The 21,031-nt window shown below is 45.6% G+C and overlaps 1 protein-coding gene across 7 annotated transcripts in view; it reads left to right on the forward strand.

The window, feature by feature from the left end:
- Positions 1-21,031, forward strand: part of ASAP2 (ArfGAP with SH3 domain, ankyrin repeat and PH domain 2) — a 202,472-nt gene that overhangs the window by 121,393 nt on the left and 60,048 nt on the right. For all 7 annotated transcript variants that reach the window (XM_073022767.1, XM_038006536.2, XM_073022765.1 and 4 more), the window contains 4 exons: positions 6,391-6,466; positions 6,745-6,831; positions 16,284-16,387; positions 16,485-16,554. In XM_073022767.1, the coding sequence (XP_072878868.1) occupies positions 6,391-6,466; positions 6,745-6,831; positions 16,284-16,387; positions 16,485-16,554 (337 nt within the window). The remainder of the gene's footprint in view (positions 1-6,390; positions 6,467-6,744; positions 6,832-16,283; positions 16,388-16,484; positions 16,555-21,031) is intronic.

The raw sequence follows: 21,031 nt of genomic DNA on the forward strand, positions 1-21,031 counted from the left end.
ACCTGGCTTCTGCTCCTCGTCCCCCAGTCACTGATACAGACAGGCCCCTGGCTCCTTCACTCACCCACCCAACACACTTCTGTTGAGCACATGCTGTATGTCGGGCGCTGGACCAGAGGCCAGAGGCACAGTGATGCACAATGCTGGCATAGTTCCTGCTCGAAGAGTCAAGTAGGGAAGTTGGACTGAAAGAGACGAATTTCTAATTAGATGTTTACAAAAGTGTTTTAAAGTATAGGAATCTAAGAAAAAATATAATAGAAGGACCTGATATAGATAAAGATTTAGCGTAGGGTTTTTTGGTTTTTGTTTTTCTATTTCGTTCCCTGATACAGTCTCCAACAGCCAGCACGCAGTGCCCAGAACACGGTAGGTACTCGGCTCTTTCTTGAATGAGTGGCAGACCTCCCTGAGGAGACATGGATCTGAGATCTAAAGTATGAGTAGGAGCCGGCAGATAAGGAGTGGGAGAAGAACGTTCCAGGCAGGGTCTAGGTCTTCAGGCAGGAAAGAGGACAAGGTGACATCAGCTCAGTGAAAAGGAGAGTGGCCTGAAACGAAACTGCATAGAAAAGCCTTAGGGATGTGGACAGCCCCAGACCTCTTGCAGAAGGTTTTAGATTTTATCCCAAAAGTGTTGGGAAGCTCTTGAAGAGATTGAAGCAGAGGATCATTTGTTTGCACTCCTGTGATGTGCCAGGTGCTATTAGGGGTTTTGGTGATGCAGTAAGGAGGAAAGCAAAGCTCTTGCCTTCACGGACCCTGGGGTCTCATGGGGGAGGCAAGTAGGAAACACGAGCCAATGTTTAACTGAGTTTATGAAAAGGCAAAACAGTGATGGGGAGAGAGACAGTGGTGTTGGTTAGAAGCAGCTTCAGGAAGCTTCTCGGCTGTAACAAGATTACTCTGCATGTTGCGGAGAAGGAACCAGATAGGACAAGGGTGGATGTGGGCAATTGCTTGGAAACACAGCTCCTGTCCCTGTGCAGCCCAGAGATGGCGATGGCCCAGCTGACCTCGTGACAGCGGGAGTGAAAGGTGTGGACTGACGAGAAATCTTTTCCTGGTGGTATTGCCACACCTATCTGCTTACCTTCCCAGAGCAGGCTATGCCGCCAGCGACCTACCTTTGTACACAATTGTTTCTTTTCCTAGAAGGCCTCTTTCCTCTGTGCCCTCCCTGTCTTCTGTTCCTCCTAGGACCCAGCTCATGGATCATTCCTGCTTTGCAGTGCTTCTTCCTTTTGCCTTTTCTTCCTCCTGTGTTGCCGCCACACCTCTACTTGTCTCCATGATGACATCTTCCTCATGTCTCTGTGCTGCTGAACTCTACACTCCTAAGGAAGAGGCCATGCCATTGATTTGCTTTGTATCTGCAGTGTGTGGCGCATTTACCTGGCGCATATTTGCAGCAGTGAATTGCACTGTGGAATTGAACTGAGCTCTGCTTTGGAATTCTTAATACCGCTTTGATGATGTTGCATTTCTAAAGCACTTAAAGTCAGGTGGCAAAGGAGGATGTGCCGAGTGGTTCATCCAAAGTTAAAAGAGAACTTCAGCCATTAAAAAAAAAAAAAAAAAGTGAAATCATGTCTTTTGTAGCAACAGGGATAGAACTGAAGGTCATTATCTTAAGTGAAACAAGCCAGCCACAGAAAGACAAATATTGCATATTCCCACTCCTAAGTGGGTGCTAAAAAAGGCATAACAATGGATGTAGAGAGCAGAGTGACAACAGAGTCTCAGGAGGGTGAGGGGAGTGGGGATGATGAGAAATTATTAATACTTAATAGGTACAATGTATGTTATTCTGGTGTTGGATACCCTGAAAGCCCTAAGTTGACCACCAGGCCTATAACAAAACTGCACTTGTACCCCATGAATTTATATTAAAAAAAATTTAAAAGACAGCTCATCTCTACTTAGAGGGTGGAAAAGACCTTGAAATTGTATAGTTTTCAAGATGAATTATTTTATGGAGACTCAAAATTCTAACTTTGTGATGAGCATGCAAATTACTTCTTCAGTTCTTATGTCAGGCAATTTAGGAAGTGGGTCGCTTCCTTGCTGATATTTTATTTTTAAGAAGAAGCTATTCTGGGATTTCCTTTTTTCCCCTCCCTTTATTTTGCCCAAACCAATCAGTTGGGTAGCAACAGACCACTTGTGGAAAAGTGAAGTAGTTGGCCTTTTATGGACATGAGCTCGGTAACCTTTAAAAATATGAATCTTCCATTACTTCCTTTTTGGATATGAGAGAGAGTGTGTACGCTGCCTGCTCTTCAAATCAGTCAAGCAGCTTTGACTTTCTTAATTCATGTTCTGGAGGATACAGCGTGGAGCCCGAGCACCTCAGCTGTAGAGTTCGAGAAGAGCTCACAGCCGTGCGTGTTTCCACGTGTGGGAGCTCCTCTCATTCCCCGTCACACACACCCATTCTCCGCTTCCCGTCCCCAAAGGCACAGCCTTGCCTGGTGGGTGCTGTGCCCTGCTGGGCAGACATGGGCCTCTGCGTGCTGCTGTGCTCCGCCAGGGTGAAGAGGCCACTGTGTAAACTAGATTCCAGGGCTCAGGTTTGGCTATTGACCCTTGGAACTACTTAGATATGTGTTATTTTGCTTTTTCTTCATTTTTTTCTTTTCACCTTAAGTGTTCTTAAAGAATACTTCATGTTCTTTTATTTTTATTTCATTTAAGGAAGGAATTTTCACCTCAACCTCGTTCCTGGAATATCTTGAAAACTTGTCTTGCTAGCCTTTGCCGCTGAGCATTGAAGATCCTGTACTCTAGTAGAATCGAAGTGGGGCATTATAACATTAGAAAACAAAGACAGCCATGGTTTGGCCAGGCATGGTGACTCATGCCTGAAATCCCAGCACTTCGGGAGGCCAAGGCGGGTGGATCACCTGAGGTCAGGAGTTCCAGACCAACCCGGCCAACGTGGTGAAACCTGGTCTCTACTAAAAATACAAAAATTAGCCGGATGCAGTAGTGCACACTTGTAGTCCCAGCTACTCGGGAGACTGAGGCTAGAGAATTGCTTGAACCCAGGAGGCGGAGGTTGCAGTGAGCTGAGATCATGCTACTGCACTCCAGCCTGGGCGACAGAGCGAGACTCTGTCTCAAAAAAAAAAAAAAGACAGCCATGGTTTGAAACGTGATGAGTGTTGAATTGACTTGTTCTTTGAGCCAATACCTGCTGGAAACCACTGTGACCAGCTGTTGCTGAGTGAACTTGGGGTGCATGGTCAAGATGAGCCTCAGCCCCAGATGCTGCAGAAGCTCGCAGAGGAGGGAGCAGCGGGTGTCACAGGCAGACCTTGTCGGCAGACACCGCATTGGAATGTGGTAGCGTGAAGGCTGCAGGAGGGGCCCCAGCACGGTGTGTGGGGCCCAGAGATGAAAGGGGCTACTCTGCTTGGTGGGTTTGATGATTGCCTCTAAGTGGGCATATTTTAAAGGCTAGAAATACACCCCTTCTAGCCTGGTGAGGCAGGCTAGAAAATGTTTAATAGACAACAAAATTTGATTGGGTAATGTTGATGGTAAAAGTTCTGTGAAGCTTGGAAAAATGTTAATGGGCTCAAGAAAATTTGCTGGGACTGTGTACTTAGGACTGTCATAGTGACAGCAGCCAGCGGAGAGGGAATAGTGTTCCTTTTCTTGAAGCTTCTCCTGACGCCAGGGCCGAGTGCACTTTGAAGGGGTGTCTGGGTGCCAAGACATGCCTCAAGGAGGGTACGGGAAGGTCAGCACTTTGAAAAATCAGAGGGAGGAGATTTTCCAGGTAGGTGGATGGTGAAGGTTGGCTGGGCTATTGCAAAGATGAATTCTAAATCTAAATCCAAATTCATATTGTTGTTCCAAGTACACCATTCAATGTCATGCTGGAAACAGTGTTCTGGCGAGAAGTCTCTCAGCACTTGATTCCACTACAGGGCTCATGCTCACGCGCACTCTCTCTCGCTCTCACACACACACACACACCCCTCCCTCCCTCCCTCCCTCCTTCCCTCCCTCCCTCCCTCCCTCTCTCTCTCTCTCTCTCTCCCCCCCCCACTCTCTCTCTCCCTCTCTCTCCCTCTCTCTCCCTCTCTCTCCCTCTCCCTCTCCCTCTCTCTCCCTCTCTCTCTCCCTCTCCCTCCTCCCTCCCTCCTCCCTCCTTCTGCCTCCCTCCACCTCCCTCCCTCCCTCCCTCCCTCCCTCTCACTGTAGGGAGAATTGCCAGGTCGCAAAGGTTCTTGGAGCTGTACACCTGCTCCCTCTCCCTGGGTGGTTTTGCATTTATCACCTGTAATATTTTTCCTATTCTTTATCTTAGGTCTTAGAAATCTCTGTCCTCCTACCTATTTCACAAGAATTTGAAGTGATTAAGAAAATAGTTACATAAAGAAAAACACGTAAATAAAATACAAGAATTAGATGAGCTCAGAAACATACTCTGTATTCAGAAAAAAACCTGTTAAAATACAGGAACAAGAGTATAACATAAAGAATTGTGTGTCTTTCTAACGATGAATGAGAACATTCTAGCAGCCTGACCTCTGTGACTCCTAATAAACACAGGTCAGTGTTCATGCCCCACGGCCTTTGTGTCCCTCTCCTTCCTCCTTGGAGTTGCTGCATTAAACGTCACGCTGCAGTGTTTTCACTGCGCCTTTTGTGTGTCATGCACTTGGTCTGGGAAACGCCCACAGAGCTACTGCTGAGTTTAAAAGAAGTAAACATCATCTCACATGATACATGTGAAATCCAGATCACTTTTTAAAGATAGTCTCCTTGTTATCCAATAAACTGGCTAAAGTTGGTGACAGTCCATCCTTCATTAAGTTATTTATTCATTCAATAAATGGCATATGCTTGAAATATGCCAGACTTTGCGGGTACTTTGTGCCTCCTAGAACTTCAGATCTAATGAGGGAGTTCTGTTTTAAACAATCACCCTAATGAATACATAATTGCAGTTGCAACAAGTGTTTTGAAGAAAAATACAAAATGCCCTGAGAAAGTATAAGAAGGCCTCTTATAGGGGAATAACTTGTAGGGGATTATGGAAGGCCTGGCTAACCAGGGTATGTTTAACCTAAAACTTGAAGAATGAGTGGGAATCAGCCAGGGGAAGCAGACACACCTTAGGAGAAACCTTTAGAGAGAAGAAATGGAGTGCAGAGGGCCTGGGGCAGGAGAACTTGGTGGCCACGGAGGAAGGGAGAAAAGGCTGGTGTGTCTGGAACTGAGTAAGCAAAGTGGGTGGAATGGTGTGGTTTGAGACTGGAGCTGCAGACAGGGGCCGCATTACATGGGCCCTGGAGACCTTGTTATGGGTTAGAACTTTCTCCTTAGCTCATGGAAATGCCCTTTCTTCATTCCTCTCAAAAGGGTTACACACAGCACCCTCCAGAGGCGGCACTGAACACCAGCCCATGACTGCAGCGGAAAAACTTGTCCAGCCTCTGTTGCATTTCCTGAATCACTTGTTATAGGTGACCTCATGGCATTGAGTTCTCAGCCTTAAAAAAAAAAAAATTCCTCTTGATACAAATATCAAGTTCTCCATCTACGGTTTCCTACCCCACAGATACAGAGTGTAGCCATCAAAGCTGCTTGGTTCTTTGCATTCTTTCTCTCTCTTTTTCTTTCTGTCTTTCTTTCTTTCTTTTCTTTTTGGAGGCAGTCTCACTCTGTCGCCAGGCTAGAAAGCAGTGGTGCGATCTCGGCTCACTGCAACCTCCGCCTCCTGGATTCAAGCAATTCTTGTGCCTCAGCCTCCCGAGTAGTAGCTTTTTGTATTTTTGTATATTTTGTGTGTGTGTATTTTTAATAGAGTATTTTTAGGGGTTTCACTATGTTGGCCAGCTGGTCTTGAACTCCTGGTCTCAAGTGATCCTCCCGCCTCGGCCTCCCCAAATCCCTTACCCTGGGATTACAGGCTTGAGCTGCTGCGCCCAGCCTCTGCATTCCTTCTCTTTTCCTTGTAGCGGTCACATGTTGCGGCACATTCTTTAGTGTCTTCCACTTGTGCCCCGTGGCCTTTCTAGCTTCATATGCTTCTGTTTGGATGCTCAGAAGAAATCAGTCAAAACCCTTGCTGCCATTTGTGAGCAGAACCCGCTCCCGTTATAAACTGAAAATCAAGGCCTCATTTTATATGGGTTGAGAAAAATCTTAAATACTTAAGCTTATTGCAATTCCTTTTCTATTTGCTCCTGCTAATTTTGAGTGTCATTTTATTCTTGGTTTGCCTGATATTTTAAGGTTCTGTTCATACAGTCTTTTCCCCCAGGAGTTACGTAATGACTTCAGTCACTTTAAAGAAGTTTTTTAATCTGTCTGACAAAATTATTTTTTCCTGTGTGAAGTGTCATCTCTGTTTCTTCTTTTTCCTGCTAGTTTTTTTCAGGATGGACTCAAAGCCGTGGAAAGCCTCAAACCTTCCATTGAAACGCTGTCTACAGATCTTCACACGGTGAGTAGCTTCCCTCCCACCGCGGTGTTAAAACCGTCCTAATGCAACAGACATTTTCCTCTAAATGTTGCTTCTGTGTAATCCTGTGTTTCCATGCTGTGCCGCCCACGTGGAGTGTGGCGTTCCCACGCCTGTCCTCTGTCATGGTGGGAGGGAAGGTTTGACTAGCGAGGGAGGCAGTTGTCGCTTTGTGTGGAAATGGCCCCATGAGCACCAGCATTTCACCGCACCTCAGTCTTAATTTTCTGATTCGTTCTATTGTGTGTGTGTTTTTAAAGATCAAACAGGCCCAGGATGAAGAAAGAAGGCAGTTGATACAGCTTCGAGATATTTTGAAATCCGCATTGCAGGTTGAACAGAAAGAGGTGAGGGGATTTAATTTTGAAAGATTGCAGTTTTAGCCCCATTCTTGGAGGCTTTGGGCCTGAAAAACATGAAGTTCATGTCTTCTAGGAGCTCACAGTTCGCTTGGGCTGTGTCAGGCAGCAGTAAAACATTTAATGTATTCTTGCAATTTAGTTCTATAAAACCATCTTTTAAAATATGTTTATTTCAGGAGGAAGCATTTACTACATGCATGGCCTTAATGGCGGTGTGTAAACCCTGTGCTCTGTCAGTTGCTAGATAAGGAGCTCTTGGTGCCTTCATCACAGAGACCATGTGTCCTTTTGCTACTTATCCTATACCTGGCCCTCTGTCGTTTCCCTACCCTGACATACATGGACTCTGCCCCTTTGGGCCTAGGCACGTAGCAGAAGACCAGCTGGGGCTCTGCCAGCCCTGAGGTTGTGTTCTATACGATATGAGGCATGAGCTTTTCTTACAGCTGCCTCCATAGTGACAGACAGAAATCCTTAGTTCTCTTACTTCCCCTCTTTCTGTAATGACGTCTCTGTGTGCTAACACGTCAGCAGGGACAATTTGTGTTGTGGGGACTTGTTTTAAAAAAGCCATTAAAAAGTTTTAAAGATAATTGTACTATATTTTCACTACAATGTAGGTATCATAATGTGAATTTAGTATAAATCCATTTCCTTGTCAATAAAAGGAATGTGTCTAAACGTATATCTAGTGATTTTAGAGGAATTGCTAAACTACTTGACAGAGCATAAAGTTCCCTGTTGGCAGTTTGGTGAGCTCTCTTTTATTGTAAGTTCTTGTACTATAACTGAATATTGTTGTTTTTCTCCCAAATGCATTTACCTTTTGTGACCGAAGTCTAGGAGAGTAAGTAGTTCAGTATTTTAATAAATTGCAGAATTTTGCATGTTTTATTCATGAACATTGTGTGTGTGTGTGTGTATATATATATACATGTATATATATTCCTTTTATATATTAATGGCTAGTAGCATTTTTTATTTTAACCCCTCACCTTTCATTGTTGTAGATTTTATTAAAGGCTGAAGAGTTTGCACAAATCTTAGGGAAGTGGATATTTTCTGGGTTTACAGTTTACACTTCTGCTGCTGTTCCTTTGTGAAGATGAAGCAGGTCCCTCCCTCCCTCCCTTTCTCTCCCCTGACTGGCTGAATTCTACGCGTCTTTCTAGTCCCTCTGAAGCCCCACCTCTGGAGCACTGCCTCTGATCACCCCAGCCCACAGCGATCTGAGTTCACAGAGCACGTCCTGTTTGAAAGCCCCATTTGAATCACAGCCTCTTCCTCTTTTTGAGTGTTGGCTGTGCCTTAAGTGCACAGATGCCTTTTCTCCAGCCAGACCTCGAGCAGCCTGAGGATGCCACTCTGCCCTCTGAGCCATTCTTCCATCGCACTGTAGTGCCACAGCGCTCGTTTAGTAGAATTTTGGTAAACATGGGTCAACTACGTGAGACATTGGCAGAGCAAGGTTATATTCAGTGCTAGAAATGACCTACAATGCGGTGACGGCCTCCTAGAGAACGTAGGCTCTGACGCTTTGATGTTCCCAAACATGGGATATAAGCACAAAAAGAAGAAAGAACTTGGCGTAAGGAGAAAATAGTGGCCTAGTTGTAATGAGGGGGAGGTAGTGTGAGGGCGGGAGCCAGAATGCCGTCCAAGGTGGCTGCTCCCCAGCGCGCCGTTGGAAATGATCGAGAACTGCCTTTGTCTAAGAAGGAGGATCCAACCCATGAAGCAAAGCCCAGGTTTAAAATAAGGCAGAGCAGCAGCTGGGGCCAAATAGCCCTCTGGGCACAGTGCAAAGGCTGTGTTTGCTTTGGCTGTGCAGAATTAGGAGGTTTGGGAAAATGGGCTGTTGTGAGAGAGCTGGTTATTTACAGCTTTGCAGGGAAGTATAACAAATTTACCAGCACAGACCAGAAGTTCTTTATAGTTTGTTGTTTTTTGTTGACCAGCCCATCTGCCCCTGATTGCACAGAGGGATCAAATGAACCTCCTTTACTATTCGTCTTTGGCTGTCTGCCCAGTTGGCTCTTTGTCAAGACCTAACTCAACAATCTCCTAGTTGTGGGGTTGTTGTGTTTTCTGTGTATCATGCTCTGCATTGCTTTTAGGTAATGGCATTCAGCAAGTTGGACAGTCTTTGAACACAGTTGCACATAATAAGCAGATGTGAATATGCTATATTTTCTGGTTTAAAATGATTTTCATGATGGGGGTTCCATTGTGTATACCTCAGATTTGCAATAAGAATTGATCATTTGGTCATTATTGTTTAGGCTGTCATTCCTTTGGTTGGATTTTCTTCTGTGACTTAGACAACTGAAGGTGTTAGAGGATTTTTATTCAGTGTTACAGAAATTCTAACCCTGCCTGTGTAATCACAGTTCATAGAAATTAAGTAACATGCCCTAAGAAACTGTTGAGCGTTGGTAGAAGCCAGTGGTCCTCATTCTCATCCTGTAAATCCCATGCATCAGTTATTGAAGGAATGAAGAGTGGCCATTCCAGTGTGGTAGCTTCAGGCTGCTGTTTCTTTGTGACCATGCGGCTTTGTTTTGGTGTGGAGCCTGTGCCATTCTGGTCCTGGTGACCTCACATTTCGCAATCATTGGCCATTCATGTTTCGTTCTTGATATTTTCTGCTCTCTGTAAGGAGAATACTATTGGTATTTCCATTGTTTTTCTTTGTGAAGGTTTTCATACTTAGAGAAAAGTTGAAAACTTGTGCAGTGACCACCCATAGGGCAATATTATACAATGAGGACTGGTCTATGCACCACAGTGTTCGATTTTTGGAGAAGATCCTATCTACAGAGTTAAACCTGTTGGCACTGCTTATCTTTGCTTGAGCTCTCTCCCCATCGGCCTCGCCTCCTGCCTTTCCCATCCCACGTCGTCCATCCGATGGAGTTCTGCCAGGACGGACCCTGCTGGGGTACTGGTGGAGTCCCAAAGCCTCATCACTGGTGTGCAGGCTCTCTGCTGTTTGATGTGGAGAACCCAGACTTATGTGCTTCTATGGGGAGGATCAGGCTCTGGGATATGGTCTCAGAGGTCTGAGTGCTGAAACCACCATGGTTTTCTCCTCTGCAGATTTCAAGTATGGTTGGTCGGTCTCTCTCTCTCTCTCTCTCTCTCTCCCCCCCCCTCCCTCCCTCTCTCCCTCTCTCTCTCCCTTTCTCTCTCCCTCTCTCCCTCTCTCCCTCCCTCCCCCCACCGCCTGCTCATTCTTTCTCTCTCTGTTATCTTTGCTCCCTGTTTTTCGAGCATCCTGTCTAGTAGGATGTGGTAAAACAGTTTGTGCCACCCAGGCAGCCATGGTTCACCACGCCATAATTTTCTTCTGCCTCTGGGTTTGTGTATCTTACATGCCCAAATCTGGCCTTCATCAGAGATCTCTGTCAGTGACCACCTGCCTGCTTCTCCTGCCGAGCTGCTAGGTAGCCTGGCTCTGGCCTCCATGTCAGCCTCAGTAGAGGATTCATTGTTGATTCACACATCCAGCTACGCTTTCCTCCGCTGCTACTCGAAGCCAGCGCTCCACAGACACAACAGAACAAGACGATCCAGTTCTCACCTCTTCAGGGACTCATCCTCTGGGGGTGGGGACAGAGAAGCAATTGGGGCGCAGTGTGATGAGAGCACTCGTGGACATCAGCTCCAGGAAGCAGTATCTGCCCAGTGCAGGCTGGGCAAGTGCCATCAGGGATGACATCCCAGAGGCTGGGATGGGGCTTTGAAGGATGATTAGGAGTTAGCAGGCCAGGCATGGTGGCTCACAGCTGTAGTCCCAGCACTTTGGGAGGCCAAGGCAGCTGGACTGCTTGAGTCCAGGAGTTCAAGACCTTCCTGGCCAACATAGATTCCATCTCTACAAAAAAAATCAAAAATTGGCCAGTTGTGGTGGCATGCACCTGTAGTCCCAGCTTCTCGGGAGGCTGAGGTGAGAGGATCCCTTGAACCTGGGAGATGGAGTTTGCAGTGAGCCAAATCACACCATTGCACTGCAGCCTGGGCCACAGAGCAAGACCCCATCTCAAAAAACAAACAAACAAACAAACAAAAACAAAAAAAACACTGGGGCCTGGCAGGAGTTAGCAAGCAAGAGTCCCAGCAGGTGGGGCTGGTGGAGAGGACAGCTTCTGCCTATGACGGGGTTGCCTGGGTAGCTGTACAGCAGAGCAGAAGAGCGTGGATCTTGGCATTTGAATCGTGGATCTTCCACTTCCTACCCTGCTCAGTCCTGGACCTCTCCATGTCGTGGTCTTCCAGTCTGTCAAATAGGAATAATACAGCCAACCTCAGAGAGTTGTCAGGAGATCTAAGAGATCATTTCTGTAAAGCACTTACCATATTATCTTAATAAACAGGGACTAGTTCGTTCATTCATTCAACAAATAATGAGCTCCTAGGTGGTAAAGATAGCATAGTGACCAAATTTCCTTCCCTCATGGTGTCGCCCTCTTAGAGGTTGAACAGGAATGGATACTGCTGTTGTTGTGGTGTGTGACATATCCCTTAGCCTCCTCGTTGGTGCGTCCTCTGGCCCCATGCCTTCATGGCTCGTGTCCCTCTTGCCTCCTCCCTATCTGACTCAAGGTGCTGTCATACCCAGCTCTAGGCTCCTTCTCTTAATCCTGACCCAGCTCTTCCAGCTTCACCTGCCTCTCACCCACCTCTCTTGTGTCCAGCCTGCATCATATTCCACGGTCCCCTCACTCGGGGAGGAGGGACCTGCTCCTGTCCATTGCAGGTCATTTCCTGTTTACCTCACTTTTCAGGTTTTCCAGGCACTTTACAAGTGTGGCCAACGATCCTTACAAACCACTTTATGGGGTAGGCAATGTTTGCCCATGTCTGCAACTTTTTGTTTGTTTGAGACAGAGTCTCCCTCTGTTGCCCAGGCTGGAGTGCAGTGGTGCCATCTTCGCTCACTGTAAGCTCTGCCTCCTAGGTTCAAGCGATTCTTCTGCCTCAGTCTCCCAATTAGCTGGGATTACAGGCACGCCACCACGCTTGGCTAATATTTGTAGTTTTAGTAGAGACGGAGTTTCACCATGTTGGCCTGGCTGGTCTTGAACTCCTGACCTTGTGATCTGCCCACCTCAGCCTCCCAAAGTGCTAGGATTACAGGCGTGAGCCACCGCGCCTGACCAGCCATGTCCGCAACTTTATTCTGTGAGAGAAAGAGAATGAGTGCTCTTGCTGGGCTCACACAGTGGCATCAAAGCCAGGATTTGACCCTGATCTATTCCACATCAAACTGGTTCTCCGGAGTCTTTTACCCTTAAATAATGGAGAATAGGTGGTAACGATATTTGAAAGCACTGTTCTTAGACCATAGCTCAGTGCTTGGCTCAGCAAGACCTCCAGCTCCCTGTTGTGCCCGTGTGGGTGGACACACCTGTCATATCTTCAGAAGATGGGGAATGAATTGGACATCACAGCCCTCCTGGGCAGAGAAATTTTAAGCTTTCAGAAATTACTCCTTGACAAACTTGTCAATCACAGGAATTGTCTGGACACTGACTTTCTGAGAAGTGGGCAAAATGTCAGTTTTTAAGCTATCCTAGAGTCTTAGCTAAAGGATTCTTAAATTATTTGTAAACCTCTATGAGATTTGTACTGCAGGCAGCATCCCCCTTTGCCTTCCATTCCTGGAGATTTCAGATACTAAGTCTACTGGTCATCTGGGCAGATTCTATGTTGGCCAGACCCAATGGCTAATACTTCACAGGGCAACAGAAAAGTTAAAATCAAGGATGATGCCTGAGCTCTGAGAACTTGTCTGGGTGTCACAGGACAGAGGATATTGGACACTGATAGAATTTCATGAAAGCCTTTTGAGGTTCTACCAAGTGCCCGCTTACCCTGCATACTCAGGCACACAAACAGTCCCTGCACATTGAGGCTTTGTCAGTCGAGTTTAGGTTGTCTTTGTCTCTCTTAGGAAAGTGGAGAGTACATTGGAGTCTCTAGGAATTGGGGCAACATGGACCACCCTGGCCTCTCTTACTACTTATGTTCTTCTTCTCTCCAGGAGGAGAGATTCTTTTCCCTTGAATAGTATTCTGAAAATCAAAACCTCGGTCATGTGAAAGGGCCAGTTTCCTCTGTCAGGCCTTCACCTGGTCAGGCGTTTTGTACAGGCCAACAAAGTCTATTGTTACCCGGGTCGTCTCGGAGTCACCTGGAGGATGCTGAAATAATTCACGCTAAAACAGTTCAATTTTATGTTAAACAGATTTTATTCCTCTTTTTTACAAATGTGAAGTTTTATAGGCTAGCTTAGTTCAGACTTGCCTGCGTGCTTTAATTGGTCTAAAGAAAAGAATAAAACAGGGTGATTTCTTTGTCACCTTCTGGCGTAGGGTCTGATTCTGTTGAGAAGAATGTCCCTTATCCTGTTCGTGAGACCTGAAAATGGCTCTGATTAACATGTGCGGCACGAACAGTGTTAGCAGTGTTGTCACATGATTTCACCACTTACTTTGTGCAGGGCTTTTTTTCTCCCCAAATCAATAGACGTATTTCTTGGTTGTGCAGTTGAGTCTCCTGACAGGTTTATTTTTAGTCTTTCACAGAGACGCTGTACAGGTGAGCAATATTTCTCCACATTCCTTCCACACCATTGTTCCCAGCAACGTTGAAGGCTGGATTTGCTCTAAATTTTGGTGCCAATGTTCTGCCCTTCTGAGAAAATGTGGAAACTGGGACCATCCTCATCCCATCAATGTGCGTGTGCCCTACTTTATCCAGAGGCACAAGTGCTGTGTGAAGTTTCTGTGGAAATGAGTTCATTTCTCCCCTCCTGGGCTCTGCTTGTTTCAGGGTCGGTTGTCAGTTCAGTAATGAAGAGTGCCTCAGCACGTTACTGATTGCTCACGTGGAGTTTTTTGGTTTTTCTTCTTTGGCAGAGTTTAAAAAGTCAGTGCTAGACACTCATGTGCATGGGGTGGAAGACTTACTAATATTGTGACAATGACAGTACTCCCCTAATTGATCTACACAGTCGGTGCAGTCCCCATCAGAAATCCCAGCTGCCTTTGTGCAGACATTGACAAGCTGATTCTGAAGTTCACGTGGAAATGCAAAGGACCCGGAATCGCCAAAACAGTCTTGAAAAAGAAGAACAAAGTTGGAGGACTTGCACTTCCCGATTTCAGAACTTACCACAAAGCTGTAATAATCAAGACAGTATGGTACTGGCATAAGGAGAGACATATAGACCAGTGAAATAGAACTGAGAGTCCAGAAATAAATCCTTACATTTAGAGACAGTTTATTTTCAACAAGGGTGCCAAGACAATGGAGAAAGAGTAGTCTTTTCAACAAATTTTGCTGGGGCAGCCACAAGCAAAGAAGGAACTTGGTCCCTTACCTCACACCATAATCAAAATTAACTCAACATGAGTCAAAGACCTAAATGTAAGAGCTAAGACTATAAAGCTCTTGGAAGAGATTTTATAAAGATAAATCTTCATGGCCTTGGACTAGGCAATAGTTTCTTAGATAGCACCCTTACAGTACAAGTGATGAAAGAAACAGTAGGTAAACTGGACTTCATTAAAATTAAACAGTTTTGTGCTTCAGAATCTTTTTTCAAACTGTCAGAAATCCAAGAGGTTGCCTGTGCCTTGAGATGCAGTTGAAACTCTGACTCTAGCCCGTCTTGTCCACTCCCAGGCCTTACTGCCTCAGATGCAGTATTTGTCCAGCTTCCCTGGTTGCTGACCACATGGCCTCCCCATGTCTTCTGTGTTCTGTCTACTTTGTCTTGAAGATCCTCCCCTGATTCTCTGCCATTTCTTGCCTTCATGTTTAAAACTCACTTTTTCCTGTGCTTTTCTCCCATTGACTCTTCAGTTCTTGAGTACTCTTATTCTCAGCTTCTATCACACTAATTTTCCTGCGTTAGTTCTTTCATCGTTTGGGGATGTGCTTCGTTCTCCAAGGATGGTGAGCTGCTCAGTGGCAGTGATGAGAATGGCCCTAGACTCTGAGGCTGTTCTCTGGGAAGAGAAGATGGTGTAATGGAGGGAGCCTCAGAGTGGAAGGCAGGATTCCATTCCACTCTCTGCTCTTGCTTTAAGGAGCTCTGCGCCTGGAGCAAACCACTACTTTCATTATGTCCCTGTTTCTCCTATTATGGAATGAACTGGATAGGAGTTCTCATTAAACACCTGCGGGCAGATCTCGGCCCTTTCCTGGTTAACCTGTGAACAATTTGTTCACATCTTGCTCCCCTCTCATTTAAGTCTCAGGGAAATAGAATTTCCTGCACTGGCACTGGTGGCCAGTTCTACAAAACAGTGTCTGATACTGTTTGTTTTGTTTGGTTTTTGTTGTTTTGAGACAAGGTCTCGCTCTGTCACCGAGGTTGACGTGCAGTGGTGCTATCAGGACTCTTTGCAACCTTGATCTCCCAGGCTCAAGCAGTCCTCCTGTTTCAGCCTCCTGCATAGCTGGGACTACAAGCACCTGCCACCATGCCTAGCTAACTTTTGTATTTTTTGTAGAAATGAGGTCTTGCTATGTTGCCTAAGCTGGTCTTGAACTCCTGGGCTCGAGCCATCCACCCACCTTGGTCTCCCCAAGTGTTGGGTTTACAGGCATGAGCCACTGTGTCCAGCCTGATAACATTTGTTAAACACCAGTTGAGCACCTTTTGGATGCCAGACACTGGACTTGGGCCCTGGGTGTTCATTGCTAGTCCTTGCTTGCCTTAAGAAGCTGCTGGGCTGGAGTTTCCCAGTTGTGGTAGATTCAATCAGATTCTCAGCTGACCATGTGGATGGCTTGTCTGTGATTAAGCTCCCCTTGGTCAGGGTCAGACCCCCCTTACTTAAGATTGATGGGGTGAGGAAGTGAAGATTTGTGTAGTACTTGTTGATATTCATATGTGTAATCCTACTGAGTCCTTACTGTTTATTGACCTTACTGGGTATTCTTTTCTTATTGCCCAAGAAGGAGACTGAGGCAGAGAGCTTATGTGATGGTTCTGTAGTAAGGGACAGAAAGCTGGTTTTGTTGTTTTGCTTGGAAACCCCTGCCTTTCCACTCACTGCATCACCTCTCTCCTTAAGGGCTGCTCTGGCCATAGTGGGAGCCTCATGTCATTGTCAGGGGGTTAAGGCTCATAATGAAATAAAACCTGGAAACTTCCAGGGCTCGTTCCTTCAGCCAGTTTGGGATATTGGTTTCCTGACATTTCCTTCTCCAGCCTGATAGATGACATTTATCAGTTCCTGGAGAGGAATCTGATGTCTCTTTTTTTGCTGTGTTGAGAAGGGGAAATTTCTCCAATTTGTTGTTGTTGTTAAAAAAAAAAAAAAAAAAAAAAAAAGCTTATTAGGCATAAGTTTCCTTTGTGTACTGCTTTTCTAAAAATTGGGACCTGGACAAGATTAAAAACACTCTTCATTTTTTAGGACTCCCAAATTCGTCAGAGCACAGCTTATAGCTTACATCAGCCTCAGGGAAACAAGGAACATGGGACCGAGCGGAACGGCAGCCTCTACAAGAAGAGCGACGGGTACGTGAGGGGGTGTTGCTAGAGTTTAAATGTACGTTCGTTATCTCATGTGTCCAAAATGTCTAAACTCTTATTGTTTCTCCCACTTATCCACAAGGATCCGAAAAGTGTGGCAGAAAAGGAAATGTTCAGTTAAAAATGGTTTTCTGACCATATCCCATGGTACCGTAAGTATTCTCTTTTAATCCATGGTGTCTGATGTATTAGATGAGGTTGGTGTTGGAGAACTTTCTGAAGTTAGAGGGCAGGAGTTGTTCTCCGTGTGTTATGGTATTAAGGATGCGTCTTGAAGAACTTCCCTGTGAGAAATGCTTGTTGGCCTCCATCTTGATTTGGTGCACCTGCAGCCTGTTTAGGCTTGCTTTCTTTCTTTTTTTTTTCTTTTTTTGCCAAGTGGAGCCTTGTCCTTGTTATCTTCCACTCCCTAGCAGAGTCAAGAGTAACTGATCAGCCAGGTTGTCTTTATTGAGAAGCCTGTGACTCCAGAAAGCACACAACCGCAAACTGCTGCCCTAGCTCTGTCTCTGGAAATCAAACATCTCACTTGGGAAGAGTTCTACTTTTCCATTAAGAGAAGAACATATAAATGGGCAGGACTCTGGGGACCAGAAATCCATGAGAAGAGAGATTTCAGTAATTTTATTATCGAAATCTAACATATGGTGCCCAACCTTAAGGCCTCTTTCCATCATCCTGTTTATCAGAGTCCATGCAAGAAAAAACAGAGCCCTCTATGTTGAGCTTATGAAAAGCCAGTCAGGATAAAGTTCCTTACCAATCTAGCTTTCAGAGGCCAGGCACTTGGATCACAGACCCAGCCCTGCACACCACACTCTTCTTTCCATGGCAGTATTATGCATACTGTTGCCTCACCTGGCGTGACCAGAGCTGGTGAAAACCACATGGACTAGTAAACAGCTTTGGTGATGTCTCAAGGCTGAGGTTGTTGCTTTTTTGTTGCTAGTGAGATGCTGAGAGTCGTTTGCATTCCCATTCCCCAAGCAGAGGCCTACTAGTGCATGCAGTCCAGCAGCCTTGGGCGTGTGAGTGGATGATAGTGACCGCCTTTCCTGCCACTTGTCCCTCCAGTCCCCTGGTGAAGGCAGAGCTGGGCAGGAGCTCAGAGGGGATTTTCTGGCCCCTATAGAAATGTCATCACTCAACATGGGGTCCAGAGAAATGGCCCTGAAGTTCTTATGAATAAGGGAATAGAGTAAAACCCCAGTCAAAGCATGTCACAGCAGCAAGGATTGTGTTCCTCTGGGGATGCCTTCGTTTTTGCCGACTTCGTTTTAGAAAGGGAGAGAGAAGCTAGAATGGTATATACCCAGTATAGGGATTCTCGAAGACCTCTGTTCTAGGGGATTGAATGTGTCTCTGAACTTGGAAATGAAGGTCATTTTCTATTTTCAAAACCCAGCTTTCACTGGTCATGTGATCACCACCGTACCCCCCTAGGGCCATGCAGTTTGGATCTTAATGGGACGTTCTGGGTAGGTGCGGTGGCTCATGCCTGTAATCCTAGGACTTTGGGAGGCTGAGGTGGGCAGATCACCTGAGGTCAGGAGTTCGAGATCAGCCTGGCCAACATGGCGAAGTCCTGCCTTTACTAAAAATACAAAAATTAGCCAGGTATGGTGGTACATACCTGTAATCCCAGCAACTTGGGAGGCTGAGGCAGGAGAATTGCTTGAACCCAGGAGGCGGAGTTTGCAGTCAGCCAGTATCACACCACTGCACTCCAGCCTGGGAGACAGAGCAAGACTCCATCTCAAAAAGACAAAAAAGACATTCTTTCCATGCATGGATGTGAGGGTATGAGTTCTGTAGACCAAGGGAAGCAAATTTATCCAGCCATCACTGTCTTTAATATTAGGAATGTTAGATTAGATGAGACTAGGCTTCCTTCTAAATACCTTCCAGATCTCAACACCTGTGGTTCTGTGGTCTGCTTTCAAATTGGTGTCTACTCGCTGTTTGTTTGAACTCAGATTGACTGCCTCAGTGCAGAAACTGTCATACAACTAAGTTCTAGTTCATGCTTTTACCGCTCTGAAATCAAGGGGCATATTTGCTTCATTGAGAGTTCCCCTAGATCCAGGCCTCAGGGTAAGCCAGGTAGTGACTCTTTCCATGGCAGGTGGAAAACAGGTCTGGTAATCCTTTGCTGACAGCATCAGCTTCACTTCAAGTCACTTCCATAGCGTGAACTTCTTCTCAAAAGACATGGAGGCTTAGCTGTCTTTAAGTTTGCATGGATTGCCCCAGTTTTTGGCAGACAGTACAGTTATAACCGGCATCACTGGGATGCTGAGAACTCAGCTTGTCACACAGCGTGCATATTTAATAAGTGCTTTGTGTTTGGAGGGGAAACCCCTCTCCAGGGAATCTCCACTTCCAGAGGTCTCCTCTTGCCTTTAGCAGCCATTGCTGCCTACATCCTGCAGGGGTGGCAGGTGGGGTTGTCTTGATTCACTGCCTTGCTGCCATGCAGCAAAATAAGTAGTTTTCTAGCGCTCCATTCAGTGGCTGAGTGTTCCTTTTCTCACCTTTTCCCTATTTTCCTGCGTGCTCTGGAAGTCAGAATCCAGAGGACCCCTCTGTATTGACTGCATCTACAGAGGGGTTGCACATGGGAAAGTGAGTTTGCCCATACCAAGGAAGAGGATGGAGAGACGCCCTTTTGGTTTGGTTTGGTTTTGACTTGATTTCTTGTTCAGCTCACCTGTTTGGCCAGCAGCTGCTGAGCGTGCTCGTGTACTGTCAGGAAAAAAGGGCACATTTCCAAAGACTTGATGAAGTGGAAATCTAAGAGCAGAGCCTGGCACACAGCTGTGAAGCAGGTCTTTAAGAAATGGAAACACACAGGGTGTATTTACACTGGTAGGAAAACCCTTCCCAGGAAGCTGGCAACCTTCGGGAAATGAAGTTGTTGTACCTGATTGGAGTGGAGGATTGAGGATAGCATTCGGGAGATTCGGTCAAGCCCAAGCTGCGTTTCCCTCTTAGCCAAGTCTGTTTTCTGGCCCTAGGAGGAAGTGATCCTTGGGACAAAATAACTCTAATTAGGTATCGTCTTTGCCAGGCTCACAGCATTGCCACGCCACTGAGGGCAGGAGACTGTGTTGCGCTGGAAAGAATGTCCACCGGCTCTTGCACAATCTAAAAATTTTTTAAAATGATCAGTCATGAAGAAAGAAGAAAACATCTTCCTTCTAAAAGCCTGACAAATTGGAAAAAAATAGAACGGCGTGTTTAAAATGGAGAATCACTGATAATCTCTGCCTGCGTGACAAACTCTAAGACTGTCGCATCGTTTTTTCACCATATTCCTTCCTGAGTTTTCTGAACTAGGGCTTCTCAAATTAAATTCTCAAGAAAATACTGGTGTTTTGTGAATTAGATGAAACTGTTCTATATCTCAGTTAACTGATGACCCTGGTTTTTTTTTTTTTTTATTTGTTTGTTTTCTTTTGGAGATGGAGTCTTGCTGTGATGCCCAGGCCAGAGTGCAGTGGCTGATCTCAGCTCACTGTAACCTCTGCCTCCCGGGTTCAAGCAGTTCTCCTGCCTCAGTCTCCCAAGTAGCTGGGACTACACGCACACGCCACCATGCCCAGCTAATTTTTGTATTTTTAGTAGAGACGGGGTTTCACCATATTGGTCAGGCTGGTCTCGAACTCCTGACCTCAGGTGACCCACTTGCCTCAGCCTCCCAAAGCGCTGGGATTATAGGTGTGAGCTGCTGCACCCAGGCGACACTGTATTTTTCCAAATTGCAACAGGGAAGGATTTTAATGTATAGAACTTTCTCCCATAAATTTGTCTAATAGCTTTACCGTTAGCTAATACTTAATCTGTATACTTAATATTTAACCTGAATAGCAAACAGTTATTAATGTAAAACAGAACTGCTGATGATATTGCTTAAGATCAGCTTGTATGTTTTGTGGAGCCATTCTTATGGTTGTCATTTTTTAATATGTAGGCACATTTATGTCGTTATAAATTCCTACTTCAAATAAAGGCGCTGAATATTTTTCTCTATTTTGTGGTATGCTGTGAAGTGAGAAATCTGTCTTTAATGGTAGTAAAGAACGAACACCTTTCCCCATATCACAGGGAAAAAAAGAAAGACTGCAAAGTGGAGGTGGGGAGGGAGGATGAGTGGTGTAATTTAAGTTGTGGTTCTTTGCTGCTCTTAAAGATAAGTCCAGGCAAGCGACTGTCTTCCATGGATACCCGAGTCAAGGACAGGGAGACCCAAGTCAAGGACGGGGGAGTGACAGTTGAGCCCCACGCCGTGGAGCCAGCCTGACTTGTTGGAATCCTAGCTTCCCCCCTCCCTAGCTGTGTAACCTCAACCAAATTATTTGGTCTGTCCGGGCTGGTATCTTTAGCTACAGAATTGGAGTAGTTCCGACCTCAAAGGGCAGTTAGGAAAATTAAAGGAATTATTTCATGAAAAATATTTAGAACAGTGCCTGCCTTGTGAAGGTGTATAATAAAAATAGCTGAGTAAATGTAGCTATTGTTATTCAGAGTCATCATTTTGTCCATGAAGGTGCTTCTGTATTTATCAAAGTGCACAAACCTCATTTATTATGTATCTAAGACCCCACAATTTGGAAGTAGCCCTAAAAT

The sequence above is a fragment of the Chlorocebus sabaeus genome, chromosome 14 (assembly GCF_047675955.1).
Source record: "Chlorocebus sabaeus isolate Y175 chromosome 14, mChlSab1.0.hap1, whole genome shotgun sequence".
Taxonomy (NCBI): Eukaryota; Metazoa; Chordata; class Mammalia; order Primates; family Cercopithecidae; genus Chlorocebus; species Chlorocebus sabaeus.